At 31.8% G+C, this 20,156-nt stretch overlaps 1 protein-coding gene across 1 annotated transcript; it reads right to left on the bottom strand.

Annotated features, from left to right (window-relative positions):
* Window positions 1-16,667: 16,667 nt before the first annotated feature.
* On the bottom strand, window positions 16,668-18,251 carry LOC107865065 (probable WRKY transcription factor 27). Its single transcript, XM_016711424.2, has 3 exons — window positions 17,604-18,251; window positions 17,416-17,529; window positions 16,668-17,267 (listed from the first exon to the last, which is right to left on the bottom strand). Exons 1-3 carry the CDS (start codon window positions 18,104-18,106, stop codon window positions 16,874-16,876), a joined length of 1,011 nt encoding a protein of 336 aa, XP_016566910.2. The 5' UTR covers window positions 18,107-18,251; the 3' UTR covers window positions 16,668-16,873.
* Between the last annotated feature and the right edge of the window lie 1,905 nt (window positions 18,252-20,156).

Here is a 20,156-nt window from a genome sequence, read left to right as displayed (position 1 = left end):
CCCCAACATGTTTAATAAAAGGCCTATGATAATGCTTTTACTATATTATTGGATTATTAATGGAACTATTGCATGGTATAGTTTGGTGATAAAAACCTAAATGATATAAATGGTATAAGTGATTTAAATTATTTGGAAAGGTCAATTGGTAAGGTTTTGGTGGTCATGGTTATGGTTTAATTAAATTTTCTTGTGGGGTACAAGGGAATCCCCAAAGTAAACATGTTAATGAACAACTTCTGGGGTATATAGGATTCCCCCAAGAAACTTAATAATAGAACACTTGTGGGGTACGCGGGACTCCCCCAAGTTAATTGGGTAATGTAATCGATGGGGTACATAGGAATCCTCTAAGGTTGGAAAAGGACATTATTTGCAAACTATAGTTGGTATGACGATACCACTACTCATATTATTTGTTAATAATAATGGTTTAGTTGGATGGAAATAGTTTAAATTGGGCAATAATGACGGGGTGTGATAGCTAACTATGAAGGTGATGCATGGATAGCGGAAACTCATGTTTGCTGACAAAAGAGGTTGGTCGTGGAGACCATATATGATACTATGAGGTATGCGAGAATTCTCTAGGCACACTGTACATATGCATCATGGAGCGTGAAGGTACTTGGGAATACCTTACTACTATGGTATCTCTGGTTTGTATGGCTACACGCATCAGGGCTCGTTCAGGGGGTTACATCGAACCCATATAGCCCATGGGTAGTTTTAAGAAAGTTAAGATACACATACCCAGGTTAATAGTTTTAAATGCATGCTAAACTCGGATCCCTTTCTCAGCATGGTTATATATATATGTATGGTTTTTTTTGCATATGATTGGCTTACTTGGTTTTAATAGTTGGCATTATTTTATCCCTATCCTGAGTGCTTGTTAGCGTTCACCTGATAACCCATCCTTGAGTAGTTGTATCCCCATGTGATATAGGAACCGACCATTCTACTCCTCCTACATAGTGATCGAATCTCGAAATCAGCTCAGTTGGATTTAAGGGGTGATCTTCTATATTTTGGAAGGCTCCATTTCATATCATGGACATCTTTACCTACTTTGGGTATTTTATGGATATTTGTTTTGGCTATGGTTAGGGGCATGTGATAATCGAATATTTTTTTTCTTTTGGTTAGAGACTTTTGTGGAACTACTATGGGTTGGAATGGGCAGGATCGGTATTGGTGTTAGCCTTAGTATTGGCATTGGTAATAAGGTTGATACTGTTAGACGAAATGTAACGCCCCAAAAATGGATCTCGAGACGTCACATGGTGCTCAAGACTATGAGTAGTCCTAAGATAACCCTATAAGCCTTTTTTTTAGATCTGAAACTTAAGTCAAGGAAAACTAATCAAGAAATAATACTAAATTATATCAAAACTGAACCGAAATCAACTAAATGTACTGTCTAAATAACTAATACAGAAGGTCTGAATAATAACTAGTAGTCCGACAACCCTTTACTACTAAGAACTATAGATTCGTTGGGTCAAGCCCCCAACTGACTTGAACTGAACTGAAGATAACAAATCAAGTATTACGAAATCGAGAAATCTGTATGAATGGGCCCTCAAACCATGAGAACTCACCAAATGTCGAGATGTAGAAAGACATGCCCGAAATCACTCTCACTACTAAGACTGAGCACCTAAACCTACATTATTAAACAATCTAGCACATAGACGTATATATGGATAATTACTTTGAGTATGTACTGAGAATGTGGGGGTGAATGCATAAGTAAAAATGATATCTCAATATTATTAAAGTTCATAAAATTTGCATGCTAGAATGTAATGACTCACATGGCTTTAATATCTGAAAGTTGAAAATCATAATTCATGGATAATAAACCATACTGTGTAAGTCTGGTGAGCCATCACATTTAAAGTCTAAAAGATGAACTGTTATCAACCATTCTTTTCTAGTGGGGAATTTCTTTTAAAAATTGTTCTATAGGGATTTTAGGCTGTAGGGAAATTCTGTCAAAAGCTGTTTTATTATTTTTACTAGTAGGGAGGTTCTTCTAACCGGCATACACTATGTGAGCTATCATAGTGTCCAATGTCTAGTTCTCCTAAAGAGAAAACCTCACATTGGGAGAGGTGTCATACTCTTACAAAGGAGTATAACCTGAGCTTAGTGATCAGATTTGTAACTGCTATCCATATAGAAATGGGAATACTGAATTTGTACCTACGTTGGCTCGTAGTTGAAGGAAAGTATAATGCGCTAAACCCACACTTCCTTTTCGGTGCTAAATACTACTCCCTTTAATTTGTATGCTCATTCTGAAGGAAATCCACTTTTAAAACTATTATAAGGGTTTATATTGAAAACCTCTTGTGAATCTGCTTACTGTAAACTGTAGCTAAAACTGTAAAGTGGATTCCAGATCTCGGAACACCATACTCGGATACCAGTATAGAAAGAGGAACAACACCAACAGTCTATGGAGTACCATATATTGATGTTGGTACCACTGGAGGATCCACACTCAGAGCTGAAGAAACACCATAGGCAGGCTCTCACACAAATGTAGGTACAATACTTAGAGCTAAAGGAACACTGCGTGCACTCAAAGGAACACCCTCCAAACGAGTCCTCAAATGAATCAATAACTCCTCCAACACTAGGGTAGAAGAACTCTATATGATCGGAGTGGGCCACATATCTTTAACATGCTCAACTTAAGGCTTAGCACAAGTCCCCATATACTACCTTTAGATGGGGAAGATCCTCATGTCTGTCCTCTACCTCAGGCCTGTCCATGACTTGCAACTCGCCCCCTTGACTGGGCTCTCTCTTTGGATGATAACTCTGTATCTCTAGCCTCAAGAGATCTATTCCTCACAAACTGCAGAGAAAGGAGTGAAACTCAAATTAGAATATATGGTATGGAAAAACCTGCACGATAAGGAACAAAATAAGGGAATTTTCCTAAATATATCTTCTAGCCTATCAAAGATAGATACAAATATTTACGTACATTTGTGAGACTCTACTAGACACCCTATTCTTACACTGATGAGACCAATGAACCTAGGTGCTATGATACCAATTTGTCACGATCCAAATACTAAGGATTATGATGGAACTTATCGTGGCAAGCCTTGCTAAGTAAGCCAAACACCCAAAGTAATACAAAATAATAAAACAACACCAAAACCCAAGGTAAAACTTCTAGAACAAAGTCGAACCACACGGACACAATAATAGTGGAAAATATGTAGCAATATACCATAAATCACCCAAAATTTTCTTGTCGCATTGTAAGAACCAACTAAGTACATCTTGAAGTCAAAATAATACAACTGATAGTTTTGAAAACAACATAAGTCCATCTCTGAAACATAGTGAGACATAAACTAGATAAGAAGGGATATGAGATCGATTTAGAAGCATAGATCAATCGCTACCTCAAAAATACTCCAAGCACTTCTCGAGATCAGCTACCACACGGCATACTCATACATAGATCTATATCGAAAGGACACAGTAAGGATGAGTACGGTACACTTGTACTCAGTAAGTATCATAAACCAACTGAGCAAAATAGAAAATAAAGTATATAAAATATACACTATGGGTACGTCACTTGTAATCAGAAAATTTCCCAAATGGTAGCCCACACTGTCTCCACTAACTCTAAATATCAACATATATACCAAGTACAAGTACAAAAAAGAAGCAACGAAACATAGATCAATCAAGCACAAAGTACAACATAGAAAAATACATAATGTATGAGATGAAATAAGAATGATGGTGCCCGATATTTTTGCACACCCTCCGTGTACACCTATTGAGCTCTACTCCAGGGTAGGACCTATAGAGAGTTTGCAATCCTTATACAATCCAATAACCAAACACCTTTCTAGCACATGATCTTTGGCAAAGGATTTTTAAATATGTCACATTTTCTTAGAAAAATGGGTATTTCTACAGTGGTACTAATGCCTCATGATGTATATAATATGAGGATGTAACGCTCATAACCAAAAACAGAATGGGAATTTCAGAATACAAACAGTATACCAAACTTGAGCTGAAAATTCACTAAATAAGCCAACCATCCATGATCCAAGATAATTCATGTACCAGTAGAGTAAGATATGCAATAATATGTCATTGATAAAACATAAATTCCAACTTAGGCAATTTTCACCAAGAAGAAATGTATAAATACCAAGACAAAACATCATATAAGACCCCACACTATCACACATAGCAAATAATATCTCAAACCGTGAATAACAACAACCTAGGCCCCCACACTGGCATAAAACAGTAATAACACCATTTTCATGATTAGTACCCACACCCATAACATATTTTTTTGTATCATTATTAACTAGCCAACTCAGTCTAAAAGAAATTAAGCCATAACCTACCTCAACGAAGAAAATCTAATCCAAAAGACTCCAATCACATAGTATTTCCCTCACAAACGACCTTAGTTAAAATATATAAATATAGGATCTGCACATCAAAAAGAAAACGATGATACTCATATTATCTATTTTCGAGTCGGGGTCAAAACGGACCCCCTAAATGGATTTTTAAAAGAGAAGGGTAAAATAAAAATTTATTTAATAAATATATTTCTCATGATTAAAGAAAGCGAGAGAAGAAAACCTAAGTGAAAATGGGTTGAAATTTGAGTTTAGATCTAAGAAATGCTAATTTAGGTCTTTTGAGCTAAAACCCTAAATTTCACTTTGGAAATCATGACATAACAAGCTTTAGATGACAAGAATCAAATAAAAATAATTGAACTAGGAATTTGAATCTTATCCAAACTTGACAATGGAAGAAATCATCTAAAACTCTAAAACCCGAAGCTTCAAGCCTCAAAAATGGTGAAAAAATTGAGAAAAAATCTACATATTATATATATACATATATATATATATATATATATATTGTATGTATATAGATATTGTGGAATATATAGAGAGAGAGATATATGTGTAGTGCCAGCATTGACCGTTGAAGCAATCAAATGGCCACTTTAGCAATCACCGTTAAATTGGACAAGGGTTGATTTAGCGGCCTTCGCTAAAGTGGATAGGGCACCGCTAAAGTTCCTTTCCCAGCTGGAGCCAGCCTCTAACATAGCATAGCGGCGTTTTGGTTCCTACTGTTAAAGCGGTCAAAATGATGCTTTACCAGCTGAACTTGAAATTTTTTTTTCATGTTTTCGGTGGGGCCCTTGAGATTCATTCAAAATTCCTAGAATGCAAACGAGATATGCTACTAAACTAAATTCAACGTTTCATACTCTATGGAGATATCAGATTTTTTAAACAACATCCTTTTCACAAAATTGACCCTCGAGATCTAATTTCACAACTTTCTGAATCAACGTCAAAATGAGATATCAAAGCCTTCAAATCACACCAACTATGTTACCAACCTAAAATTGATGTTTCAGATATGATGGCATAGTCCGTTTTGTCATTCGATACACAAAATAATAAATATTGACCAAAGTCAACTATAAAGCCTTTTTAGCCTACAAAAAATTATAAACTCTCAAAAATTACATCAAAATACATTAGGAATTATATCAATAAAGCAACCACCGGGAGAAGTAAAATGGTCAAATCACACGAAAATAAATAATCACGTACAAAAATCAAGTCATTACATTGATTTTTGTGTATTGTTAGGGGATTCCTTGCTTACATGGAAGGCCAGGCAGTAGCTAGTTGTTTCATTGTCGTTTGTTGAAGCGGAGTACCAGTCTTGTAGTAAATTTGTTGTTGAGTTAACTTGATTGTGCGTCTGCTTTCTGATCTTAGCATCACAGTCCACCTTCCTATACATATTTAATGCGACAATTGGGTTGCTATTCATATAAAACCTGATCTTCCATGAGAAGACGAAACACATCAAAGTGGATTGCCACTTCATTCGTACCAAGCTTGTTGAAGGTCTAGTTGATTTGCTTCTTATTCCCATGACACGCCAGCTTGCGGATATCTTTACCAAGTCCTTGACTAGACTTATCCATCATTCTATTTTGCTCAAGCTGGGAGCGCATACCGCTCCAACTTTCTCGGGGGGGCGGGGGGGGTAAGCCGGTTGGAGCTATCAGATTACATAAACTCAGTTAGTGTTATTAGTGTGGTTGAACATATTACATGAGCCCATATTTATTTGTAGTTCGGGTCAATGAGCTCGCTAGTATATAATGGACAATAGGACTTTCTAGAAGACTGACTTGGTACTCTCAAATAATTTTTATTTTTGGGAAATAGAAAAGCTCTTTCTCTCTTCCTTTTCTCTCAACAGCCCAAATTAGGATTGCAAGTAATCTTTAATTTACTGAATTTTGACACGAACTTATATACTCAACATGGATTCAAATTAGTCAGGCTAGTGAATTATTCAAATAATGAATGATAAAACCCAAAAAAGAACAATTAAAAATGCTTTACGAAAAGCCAATATATATATTGGTGTTTGGTGATAGGTTTGGGAGATTCAGAATACCAGTAGAGTGGAGTCCATATGGAGAATTAGAAGTAGCATTGGACTCAAATGAACATGAAAATGCATGGATATGTGTAGCATGAATCCTGCTTATTTAGGCAAGAAATACAGATAGATGAACTTTCAAATATGATTAATATAATTTAGTGAGAAAATCTTAGAAGAATTTATTGAACCCTAAGCAGCGAAACCTCCTCAATTACCATGATAGGACCCAAGTCCTGCTCATCAGGAAACCTCTCTACTGCAAAAGAGTTTGATAAGTGACAATCATAGATAAGTTTCATGATAGGACTCAATATCCACACATGCACCAATCATAGAAGAAAAAGAAGGGGTCTCTGATTTCATTTGATTCCTTCATACCCAAATTGATTGGACCAATCATATGAGTTCTGATATGGATGGTTCAAATCTTTCACTCTTAACTAGAAGTCTTAGGTCTTAGTCCGTAAAAATAAAAAAAATTCTTTTAGGGAGCATCATTCCCAAAATGGATCCTACAATGCATGAATCCAAATTTAATCAGGTCTCAATATGGATACCAAACACCAATGAAAACAAAAAGATCGACTAGATCTCAATGTATCTATCTCAAGTCTCATCCCCTTTATGGGTTTTTGGATTTTCACTAAACAAAAAGAAAACCGACTAGATCTCAGTCTCTATCTCAAGTCTCATCCCCTTAAGGGTTTTTCGATTTTCACTTTGTTATCCGTGTAGTATATACTTTCGTGGGGCATGAATTAATCTTGAGGTTCTTAAGACATAACAAGTTATGCCTCTTACATGTTAAATAGACGTAAGTTGTGTTCATAATTTAATTCTACTTGAATATATTTTCATAGAGGCATAAGATTAGTTTCATGACCCACAAAGTTATGTCTTAAGCAACATAACTTATTCTCACCGAAATTTTGTCGGGCTCTGTAAACTTATGCCATGAAAATTAGATACTACACACACTAGTGCCAAATAAGGAAACCTTGGAGTAACTGGTAAAGTTGTCTTCATGTGATTAGAGGATCACAAGGTCAAGACTTGAAAATAACCTCTAGCAGAAATGCAAGGTAAGGTTGCATAAAATACACTATTGTGGTGGAGCCCTTGACCCTGCGTAGCGGAAACTTTAATGTACCAAACTGCCTTTTTTTTATACTTGTGTCTGATAAGACAAAACTTCTCTAAACCTATGTCTTGTGAGATTTGGCCATAGTTAAGGGTACTTTAGCCCATATATTTTTTTTAAATGAGCAACTGAGCTAAAGGTTAAAAACCATCAACTTGAGAGGCAAAAATCAAAGATAACCCCGAAAAAAAAGGCTCCATGCAAAAACACATAGTATTAGTCTTCCTACGTCCATATTTGACTTGATACACTCCTTAAGAAACAATATATATATATATATATATATATATATATATTATACGTCATATAAATATTGATGGATGAATAGTAATAAATAATACGATAAACCGTTATATTGATTATCAAGTATTGTTTGATTAACTGTGGAAAGCATCATATCAATATAATCAAAATTTGTAACGGTTTATACATATATATTGCATTCAATGTTACTTCTAGCAACACTAAAGACACAGATTCTGTTAATCAAGATATTTGACACATGTTTCTCGCATCAAGATAGATGACCCAAAAAGTGTCCCCTAGCGAAAGGCAAAATTAGGAATAAGAAAATAAAAGTGATAGTTGAGATATAAAGAAAAGAAAATCTATGTTCTATAGCACTAAATTAATTTAACAGATTATTATGACAAATTAGTTATTGTATCTTTCAAAATTCAAATTAATACTAGTCCAAAAGAACTTATACTTGATTTATAAGTATGAAATTCTTTAAACCAGTTAATGCATACACAAAAGATAAAACTCATATATAAGCCTCGTTTATATCATGTTATTTTATGAACTTCCCCCATTTACGGTAATTTATAATATTTGTTTAGTTGATAGTAGTATATATAATCTATAATCTATAATCTATAATCCATAATCTATATCTATAATATATTAAAAGTGTGAAGGCCCTTAGAAAAGTGATTTGAACATTTTACACTTCATTAAAACACTATTCTTTAGACAAAATCGTCTTTTTATTATTTTTTTAAATTATAATTATTCTAAATACTAATAATATATATTTTTGGAAAATAAAAAATCACCATTATTAAAAGAGTCTGAATTATAATACCTTATATTTGGCAAATAAATATAATCGTAGAAGTAAAATAAAATTTCTTTATTAATGTAGAACTGTACAACTTATTTATATATTTTTGGAAAAATAAAAAATTACCATTATTAAAAGAGGCCTAATTATAGTACCTTATATTTGGCGAATAGATATAATGTAGAAGTAAAGACTAAAATAATAGTTGGGCTGTCTTGCCAGCTTTTTTAATGAAGAAGAAAAAGAAGAAGAATATGAAATCGTATGAGTCCCAGGAAGCCTTTGAGCAATAAGAATTTTTTTATTATTCTTAGCATGATGGTAACGTTTCTCCTTAAATTTTGGATGGGAGATCAACATGTTACAAGATTTCGAAATACATTTGAATCGAAGAAGAGATTGAACAGGTCACCTGATAAGAATTTCCACTATTATTTCCTCAGGAAAGTAGATTTCCCGTGCTTTAACATTTGGAAACATCATCTTCTTCTTCTTCTTTCCAATAGAAAAACAGACAAAACGAAGTGGTGATTTGAAAAGTTAAGTGTTTTCTCCCATGGGTTTCTCAAGTACATATTAGGTGTTTTTATAGAAAAGCCTTTTTCCTTGTTTCTAGGTACATGCTATTAGGGTTTTTGTTATCCTATAACGTGTAAGTTTTCAGTCAATTGCTGCTATATTTTGGTGGTAAACTTTTATTAATTAAATATTTTGTTGTCAGATTACATCTTTAAGCTCTGGATAAGAGTTGAATACTCATCAATAATATTGAATCAAATTGTTTGCTCCATATATTTGGTGGTAAAGACAGTTTGGTTGGAGACTGAATTTTTGCGATCATTATCATATTGTTTTATTGTAGTTTATAGATCGTAGATTAATGTTGATTAGCTTTGAGTAATTTTCTATGTAAAGATTAGTTTTAATTGCATTGTTTTGATATCTATATTATTATATTATTTTATTTTAATTTACAGGTAGTCGATGAATGTCGGTCGGCTTTGAAGAGTTTTTTAAGGTAAAGATTAGGTTTAACTGTATTGTTTTAATATCTCTATTAGTGTATTGTTTTGTGGTAGTTTACAGGTCGTAGATGAATGTTGATCAACTTTGAGGAATTTTTGTGTGTAAGGTTAGGTTTAATTGTATTGTTTTGATATCTCTTTAATTTTATTGTATTGTTTTGTTATAGTTTACAGGTGGTAGATAAATGTCGACTGACTTTGAAAAAAAATTTTTAGGTAAAAATTAGGTTTAATTGTATTGTTTTGATATCTCTAATTTGAGAATTTCTTTTATGTAAATGTTAGTTTTAGATGTATTGTTTTGATATCTCTATCATCATATTATTTTGTTTAATGTTCGTTGACTTTGATAAAATTTTTGTGTAAAGGTTAGATTTAATTGTATATTATTTTCATATCTCTATCATTATATTGTTTTGTTATAGTTTACAAATTTAGATGAATGTCAATCGACTTTGAGAATTTTTTTGGTAAAGGCTATATTTAATTAAATAAATTCTCCATCTTTACATATTCAAAAGATGTTGAATTTAATTATTATATGCATCTTTATCAATTTAAACAAATATCCTATTTAGTGTAATATTTGAATTCGTTAAAGTGAGATACACGTGCGAAGCGCGTATACCTAAACTAGTAATAATAATATCTTGTGAACGTAGGCAAGAAAGCTCTTGACGTCATATGACAGTGTTAAAGACATCATTATTTAATTTCCAAACCACATGAGGAGAAACAACAACAACATATCCAATGTACTCCCACAAAGTGAGGTCTGGAGAGGGTAAAGTATATTACTCCATATGAAAAAAATTCAAAAATATTTTGTATGAATTACATCGAAGAGATGGAGATATATATACTCCCCTCGTCCCATTTCAATTGAAGATTTAATTTTATAGTCTTTTCTAATTTATTCTTTGTTTTATGTTCTTTTACTAGAGATTTTTTCATTTTTATACGTGAGATATCTCAAAGGATCATTTTTTCTAAAAAAATAAAATAAGGTACATTTTACTAAGTTTTCTTATTTATTAGATTTTTTTTTTGAGAATTGAGTAAAAAGAACTACTACTTCTTTATTATACTAGAGTTATAAGAAAATTTTGGTAATAAAAGAGATATAAAAATATGTAATTTAAATAAGAAGGTAGCTATTACACATTGTTGGATTGAGTTATTATTTTCTGTATTTGACGAAAGCATGACTCCTACAGTCATACTGTATTATATGTTTACGAAATCAAAGTGTTGCTCTTTAACTGCTTATAAATTAGTTTCTTATCATGTTTTACATAGGAACGCAATATAGAAGGAAATAAAATATTTTTGTATAGGAGAAGAACACATAGCAACCACAATCAATCTTATTATTTGTTCCAGTCATGCAAAAATACTCTATTTTTAATTAAGTAGATGCATTTAGAGAATATATATTCCATAAACTGAAATAAGAGAATATATAAATAATAACCATTAAGTTTTCCACGGCAGTCTTTAATATGATGTTCATCATCAGTGTTTGGATTTTTCAAATAGGTTTATTAATCATATCTACAATGAGTTTGGAGTGCATCTCAAGGATCACATTTTGCATTCCCAGAGAAGAACTATATTGAAGACCAACCAAAGCAGCTTTAATCTCAGCCAAATCATCTCTCCATCTCGATTCATGATAATGCCTCCTGCTCTCCTCAATCCACATAGTGAGCTTCCATCTGATTTGATATTGCACCTAATTAGAGGAGGTTTCACCCATTAAATTGGGATACTGATGATGGGAGGGACATAATTATCTGCAATACAACAAGTATCTCTCCAAGACAAGTGAAGGTTAATATCACTACCCATCCCGTAGTTCTAGCTTTTGTTAGGGTGTAAGTTCCCGGTTAGAGTATTTTTGCTAGGATGAGAGTTGCTAAAATCTCAGGCTAGAGTGATTTCTGTCAGAAATCTGGTGTTTTGTAGTTTACACATCGTTTGTGCCTCGTGGTGTAGCGTTTGATGATTCCGAGGTTATTTCAGATAGAGTAGAGGTATAGTAGTCCATGGAAACTTTTGGAATGAGAAACTGAATCATAGTAGAACTCCAGTTGTACATTTGCCGCGATGGCTTATACCTGTGTTGTCGAAAAACCAAGTGTGTGTTGTGAAATGGCGCCGGGAATCCTAAAAAGTCCCCCAGAGTTACTTTTAGGCACCGCTAGAGTGGTCCACTGACGCTGTAGAGGGGTTGCCATAGCAAGCAGCCGACCGCCATAGCGGGTAGATAACCATTGTAGCGGATCGTCATAGCGAGTAGATGATCGCTACAGACTGGTTCCCGATTTTAGAATATATTTTCTTCCTTACATCCAAAAACTCATCCTAAGGCTCGAGAGAGGCGATTTCCTACCAACTACGGTAATCTCCATTGATGAGGTATGATAATTACACCATTCTAACATAATTAATTAATTTAAGTGAAAGGGTCAAATATGCCTATCACAAATGGTCATTTATGTTATCTGTTAAAAATTGGGTTCATTTATGCCATTGCCGTTACAAAACTGGCTCATCTATACCATTACTTTTTAACAGCCGGTTTTTAAAAACAATCTTGGCACGTGACAGCTTATTAGAGGGTCACGTCATTTTTTATTTTTTTTTATTTTATTTTTAAAATTAATTTTTCTTTTAAATTTTTTTTTGATCCATTAAAAAGAATCCACTCAATTTTTTGATCCATTAAAAATAATTTGATCTGTGCTTTTAAAATTTGATTAATTTTTCATGATCAAACAAATATTTAAAGAATTTTTTTTTTAAATCTACTACTAAAATTTATTTTCAAACGCTATTCTAATTAAGCATATAGTATGTCTTAGCATACATGAAATATTTTGTCAGCCGAATGTAAGTAACTTTTTATTTTTTTATTTTTTATTAAGCATACAATGACATCATCAGCATCAGGGGCGGCTCAAACAAATTTATGACCTAAGGCGAAAATCATACGGAGGCCTTCCGTTTTATCTTTTTATATAAAATTTTTATTTTTTCTATAAATAGTATTTAATATATTTCTTAAAATTTATAATTTATTATTACTAAACAAAAATAGGCTCCTCAAATTTTGGGGTCTTAGGCGGTCGCCTTTTCTCCTAAAGGGTTGAGCCACCCCTAATCAGCATTCAACATTTGTACGTAACACTTTATGCACCATCATTTATCATTACAAAAACAAGAAGGCGACAACATGCTGACGTATATAGTATACGTACAGTTGGTAAAATGAGAAGCTAACTATTAATAATATAATAATAATATTTGATGTTTATATATCTTTCAGTTTCAACTGAAAAATGACAAAGCTTTAGTTAACGTGAATCTTTAAAGAAAAATAAAAAATAAAGTGATAAAAAGCGTGGAGTGTATACTCTCTCCGTTCCCTTTTAGTTACTCGCCCGTCAATTAAAATAGCTATTTTATTATAATATATTTATTAAATGATGTTTGCTATTGTATTTGAAATTAATTTGAAGAAAAAAATAATTAATATTAAAGGTAAAATATGAAAACAATCTTAATATGTCAAAAATGACAAAAAAACGAATCGAACGAGAATGTTTTAAGAATATATTCATGAAAAATTAATCAAATTTTAAAAATATAGATCAAACTAATTTTCAATGGATCAAAAATTTGTGAGGATTCTTTTTAATGGATCAAAAAAAATTATTTATTTTTAAAAAAAAATTAAAAAAATTAAAAATGACGTGGCCCTCTAATAAGTTGCCACATGACAAGGATGTTTTTAAAAATCATCTGTTAAAAAGTAATGGCATGGATGGGCTGATTTTGTAACGGCGATGGCATGAATGAGCCCAATTTTTAACGGATGACATAAATGAGTTATTTCTAATAGTTCAGTGGCATATTTGAGCCTTTTCCCTTCATTTAATTCATAGAATCGTTATAATGGGGGTTTATGGTGAAATTCTTGAGTTTAGATCCTAATTAAGTTAATATTAGTGAGAATTACGTGTAGATTAAATCACTTAGGTTAGAATTTCTCTTAGTTTTATTTCATAAAATCAAAAGTTTCGTCCAAAATTTCTAAGAAGCGATTTCGTCGAGGACTAGGGTGATTTCCTGTTGTAATTCAATCTTCTGTTACCCTAGAGTCGTTAGGAAAAATTGTTAGGATGAGGTAGTGGGTTAAAAATCCCAAGTTCATGAATTTGAAGGAAAAAATCTATGTTAGATGTAAAATCATCTAGAATTACTTTTAGGGTGAAAAAAAACACCTCCTATCATGGAATTAGTACTCTTGAACGTAAATTATGGAAATTGTTGGACATTTGGTGATTGAAAAATTCTTAGTTGAAGCCATGGGCTATAAAAAGAGTTAGGACTAGTTGGCTTGAATCCCCAAGGTTGGACTTGTTTTGTTTTCTTATTAAATAAATAAAACGAGCCCATAGGGTCCATATACAATCCCCTCTTCCCCAAAAGAAGAACCCCCAAGGCTTAAATTGTAGAGTAAATGATTATTTATTCTTGTATTTATTTATTTCAGACCATGAACAATTTGATACATTGAGAAAATGAAAAGTTTTTGCAAATTAGCTTGGACTTTACCTTCTTCGATTGAGGTAGGTTTTGAAGGGTATCGTATGGTTCTCACACTGAAGGATTAGTGTGGATGTCACTCATGATCATTTTGATCATGAAAAAACTGGTACCATAGTCCTAGATTTGTCGATCTCATAATATAAGGACTTGTCTAGTTGAATCTTGAAGAATAGTACAGAGACGTATGTACTTTTCTACGAGAGGGTACCAGACATAAGAAAAACTCAACTTTCTTTCTTTTGTGCTATTACTTGATTTCAATTGGTATCTAATGATCCAAATTAGTATCTGACCTCTATCCCTATTTTCTCGTATGTGGTGAGAGCACTTGCGACAGAAGCAAGGGCAAAGGCACCCAAATCGGCCAGTAGGGCAGCAATTTGTGGTAGAGGGCAAGTGAGAGGAGGAGAAAAAGGCAGAGAATGGAAGGTGTCACTTACAACCATATGGGCCGTGACAAATAAGTACTCCCTCTAGTTTTTTTTTTTGTCGTGATTATTGAAATACTCGATTCATAATATGACAAGTAAAATTAAATGAATTGAATAACAGAATGTTCAATATTGAAATTATGTATTCTTCATTAAAATTATGCAAAATTTTATTTCATTATAATTAAAATGTATAATAGTTCATTCAGAGATTACATAGAGATTGCATTAAATGTACTCCTAGCAACACTGAAGACATAAGAATTTCGTTAATTTCAATACTTGAAATTATATGACACATATTTCTCACTCAAAGATTGATGATCATAAAAGTGTTTTTACAAAAAGAAAAAATTAGGAGTAACTAGAAATAAAAATAACACCTAAGATATTTTTAAACTATTGATGATATAAAGGAAAAAAATTGCACCATCAAATGTAATTTAATAGATTATTAAAAAAATTACTTATTCTATCTTTCTGATTAATGCTAACCCATAAGATCATACAATTGATTTATATGTGTGAAAATTATTTTAACACATGCATGTATTAAAAATAAAACTCAACTATAAACCATGGTAGATTGAAATAATGATTTCAATCATGATATATTTGTTTAGTTGATAGTAGTATATATATTATTCTTGTGTAAACATAATATTTTGACATCATAATTTTCTAAATAATAAAATTAGAGGAATATATATATATATATATATATATATATATATATATATATATGAAATCGAATTGGCAGCTTCCACGGGTACCCTTGCTCTAGCTCGCTGGAGAGGTAAATTTACCTCAATTTTTTCTCCTTCCTTCAGTCTTTTTCATATTCGATTTTGCTATTTTAAGAGTTTGTTGAGCTTCTTGTGATATATATATATATATATATATATATATATATTCTAATTGGCAGTTTTCACAAGTACCCGTGCTCTTGCTCGCTGGAGAGGTAGATTTACCTCAAATTTTTTTGTCTCCTTCCTTCAATCTTTTTCATATTAAGTTTTGCTATTTTAAGAGTTTGGTGAGCTTCTTGTGGATCAATATTGCAACTAACTCAATAGAAGAATGAAATAGGTGAGATTGGAGAGGGAAGTTACATCCAACTTGGGAAGCTCGTAACACTAGTAAGAGGAGTGACCAAAGAACGAGAAGCAAGCATGTCTACATGAGGCGAGAGATCTAGTGCATATTTCTACTGATGAAGAATAAGATACATATATATCAACACACATTTATTTTACATTGAAACTATCAAAGCTAACAAAGAAATCAAATCTGATTTTCTTACTTGAATTGATTGAATCCAAGTAAATTGTATTTTTTCTTTCCATTTTAACATGAGATTTCATTTTATAGTCTTATAAAAACTTATTTTTATGTTTAAATAAATTTTCTTTTTTTATACGTAATACATATTCATTTCTTAGATAAGAGATCTCAAAATATAATTTTTTTATTTAATTTATAAGTGTACATAAGAGAATATTTTCTCCTCTTAACCATCGTTTTAGCTATTTTCATGTTGATTATATTTAAAAAAAAATAATAAATATAAGTTATAGTTACTAACTAGCCCTTTTTATGTATGTTATATTATTTTCTAGAATTGAGCAGTACTTGAAAGAACTATTTCTTTAATGTTAAGGCTATAGCCATTGCTAAATTTAGTCTTGAATTCCTAAATTGACATTTATTTTTGAATAATTTTTTTAAAAAAATTTAAAGTGATAGTTAAAATGAACCAAACGTAGTGTGTGTGTATGTGTATGTATGTGTTTGTATTGGTTATATTTATAGTATAATGAACTAAATAAATTGAGTTAAGACAAATTTTTCTGAGAGGGATCAGAGTAGATTGTCACATTGGATAACGACATAAAATAACGGAATTAAAAAAGGTCCATATCTAGCTAGCTAGAAAAGCATCAGTTCAAACTAAAAACCTACTTGGACACACTTAATCTAAAACAAAAACATGACTAGAAGACAAAGACAAAAGCTACAGATAGATAGAGTTGCGGGAAAGGGGAAAAAATCTGATCTTATTTGTGCTTTTCATCCCCATTCGGAGGACTTAGTTGAGTTCTTCAAATCCCTTGGGAACATCTTCATTAATATTCTCCTCCTCCTTATCATCAACATTGTTCTTCATGGTTTCAACAATCATTTTATTTTTTTTGCGAGATGTGCTCTCAGTTTCAAGTGTAGATGAAGCTCTATAACGTTTACCACTCTTTGATGAGAAAGGTGATGCATTCAATTTTAATGCTTTGGGAATAATATTTATGCCTTTTGGAAGCTTATATTTGGAACTATGGTTCCAATCAGAAAAAGATCTACGAATTATGGGTGGATCATGGTTATGCATACCGGAATAGGCTACCAAGAAAAAACAATCATTCTTTGAACTTTTTTCAATTTGTTTCCTTGCTTGACAGAGCTCTGATGTATTACACTTAAAGTAGTTCCTGTTATGTCATATATACAAAATAATAATCAGGTCAAACATATATATGCCAAGTCATTAATATGTACTGACTTTTGCTTTTTGTCACACAAACTGAGAATGAACAAAATTTTCAATAACATGAAAAATAAATGCTAAAGAGATCAAACCTTGGAAATGGAGAACCTTTGATAAACTTCTGACCATACTTGCGCCATGACCATATATCATCTGTGAGTTCCTCTTGAAACAATTCATATGTAGTCCATATCGACTGATTTTTACTAATTTCAAATGAAAAGAATTAAAACAAAACGTTAAACACAAATATATAAAATAAAATAAGGGAAATACTTACCTTTTACGAATTTGAATCGGAGGATTCCTCATGGTCAAGGTGGAATCCCACATCAAGAGTTGTTGTTGCAGATTTATACATTCATGTGATATTGTAGTAGTTGTTGTTGTTGGCACACACTCTCGTGCTTCAACACCTGATGGTGAAGAAAGAAAAACTTGTTGGCTAACTTGAGCTGGTTGAATGGGTGGTAAGTATATTTGTTGGTTATCATTTTGGTTAGTGATTTTAAATGGATTAGCAATTATAGAAACAGGAGTTGTGGGGTTTATGATGTCATCAAATTGATCATATGATTTTTCCTGACGAGAAATTGAAAAATTTGTAGGAGCTATGTAATCAAAATTATTGTTGTCAACACCAAAAATTCTGTCAAGAAAATTCAAATCATCATCATCAAAATTTAATGATTCGGAGCCTAAGTTAGGAGTTATATCATTACTAGGTCTATTAATTCCACAATTTCTTATAACTGCGCCTAAATCCCAATTGTTGTCATCCATTTCAGATCTATATAAATTATATCTAGTTGATTACAAAATTAAAAAGAGATAGAAGCAAGAAATCTAAAGAAATTCAAAAATATACTTATAAAAATTACTAATAATAATTTGGGAGTTGGAAGTGGGGGAGCGTTAAAAAAAAACATCTAAATGCTCAATACCTAGGGATGAAAAAAAAAATAATGAAAGTTGTTTATTATATAGTGCAATCAAAGGCTTACCTAATTATGTCAAGCACATCTACATTTAGTTCATATTAATTGCACATTAAATATTTTTTACTATTTAGAGTGAATAGGATTGATACATAAGAGAGAATATAAAACTAACGTACAATAATCTCGTATATCTTTTTGTATAGGATTTTCAGAAATTTAATCTTCCGCCTTCAAAAAAAAATCTCAAATATTTAAACAAAGGTCCCTTAAAAATAGAATATGTGCAATTTCAATATTTTTGTATGTCATTTGATTTTGCAAGAGTATCGTGACATATCGTGATGATAATGAAATAAAAAGAATATAAATGTGAGATTGATATAGAGGTGGATCCATGATTGTGATATGATTGTTGAGATTTTAAAATTTGTGATTATTTATGATAATTGTTGATGGCAATATGATTTGTATCTGTCATTAATTAACCTATTTGAATGACTGTTGATTGAAACTCCTCATTATGTGTTGATGATCTTGTTTACTTATTATTTAATTTGTGATTTATACTTGTTACCAAGTTGAGTTGGCTTACTAGTACATAGTGACTTGTATTAATACTACTATATGATCTTCTAATATTGAGTGTAGACTATGTTGTAGAGATTCACACACGATCTCATCTCTAGCGGTATCGATTGATTTGATCTAAAGGTGAGCTATTCCATATTCATGCTGCCATGGATCTTCTTGATACGCTTGTATTTCTTTCAGAAAATGTTTTGTTATTTTATATTAGAGATATCTGAATTTTCATATACACTTATTTTTGATTAGCGTCCTTATACGCTGACTTTCGAGTCTTAGGGATGTTGTTAGTTGTTTTCTGCATATTTATTTGATTAAGTTTTGGGATTCATTATTTTCTTAGATAATTTTTTTTAATTGAATTGGTTTATTCTAGATGATAATGGTACGCTATGGTTCTCCCACAGAAGGGTTAGTGTGTATGCAACTAATGATTATTTGAATCGTGACAAAGATGGTATTTGAGCCTTAAGTTCGTCGATCTCGACATATAAGGACATGTCTAATAGAATCTTTAGAATAGTATAAAGACATATGTGGTACTTTGTTCTACCCGACAATAGAAAAACTTAACTCTTTCTTTATTTCGTGCTATTACTTGATTTTAATTGATATATGGTGACTCAAATTGGTATCTGATCTTTTTCCTTATTTTCTCGCATATGGTAAGAACACGTGTAGCAGAAGCAGGGGAAAAGACACTTGAATTGGCCAATAGGGCCGTAGTTTGTGTTGAAAAGTGTGAGGAGGAAAAAACATAGGACGAAGGGTGCCACTCACGTCATTTGGTTATGACATATTATTAATTCTTGTAGTTCATTTTTTTATCGTGCTCATTAATCTAGTCGGTTCATAAGATGACAAGTAAAATTAAAATGATTGAGCAACAGAATGTTCAATATTGAAATAATGTATTCTTCATTAATTATGCAAATTTTAGTTTATTATAATTAAAATTTGTAACAGTTTATACAGAAATACATAGAGATTACATTCGATGTACTCTTATCAGAATTGAAGACATGTGAAAAGACAGTTTTGTCTAAAGAAGAGTCTTTTAATGAAGGATAAAAAGTTCAAATTACTTTTGAAAGAGTCTTCACACTTTTAATATATTATTATAGATATAGATTGATGATATTAGGAAAAAAATCTATACTATCAAGTATGACTTAATAGATTAATTATCATAAAAAATACTTATCCTTTCTTTCAAATTAATATTAATCCATAAGAACATATGATTCATTTATAAGTGTAAATTTTTTTTAAACACGGTTAAAGCACGTATCAAAAATAAAACTCAA

This window comes from Capsicum annuum, chromosome 3 (assembly GCF_002878395.1).
Source record: "Capsicum annuum cultivar UCD-10X-F1 chromosome 3, UCD10Xv1.1, whole genome shotgun sequence".
Taxonomy (NCBI): Eukaryota; Viridiplantae; Streptophyta; class Magnoliopsida; order Solanales; family Solanaceae; genus Capsicum; species Capsicum annuum.
This window is presented reverse-complemented; position numbering and strand designations above follow the sequence as displayed.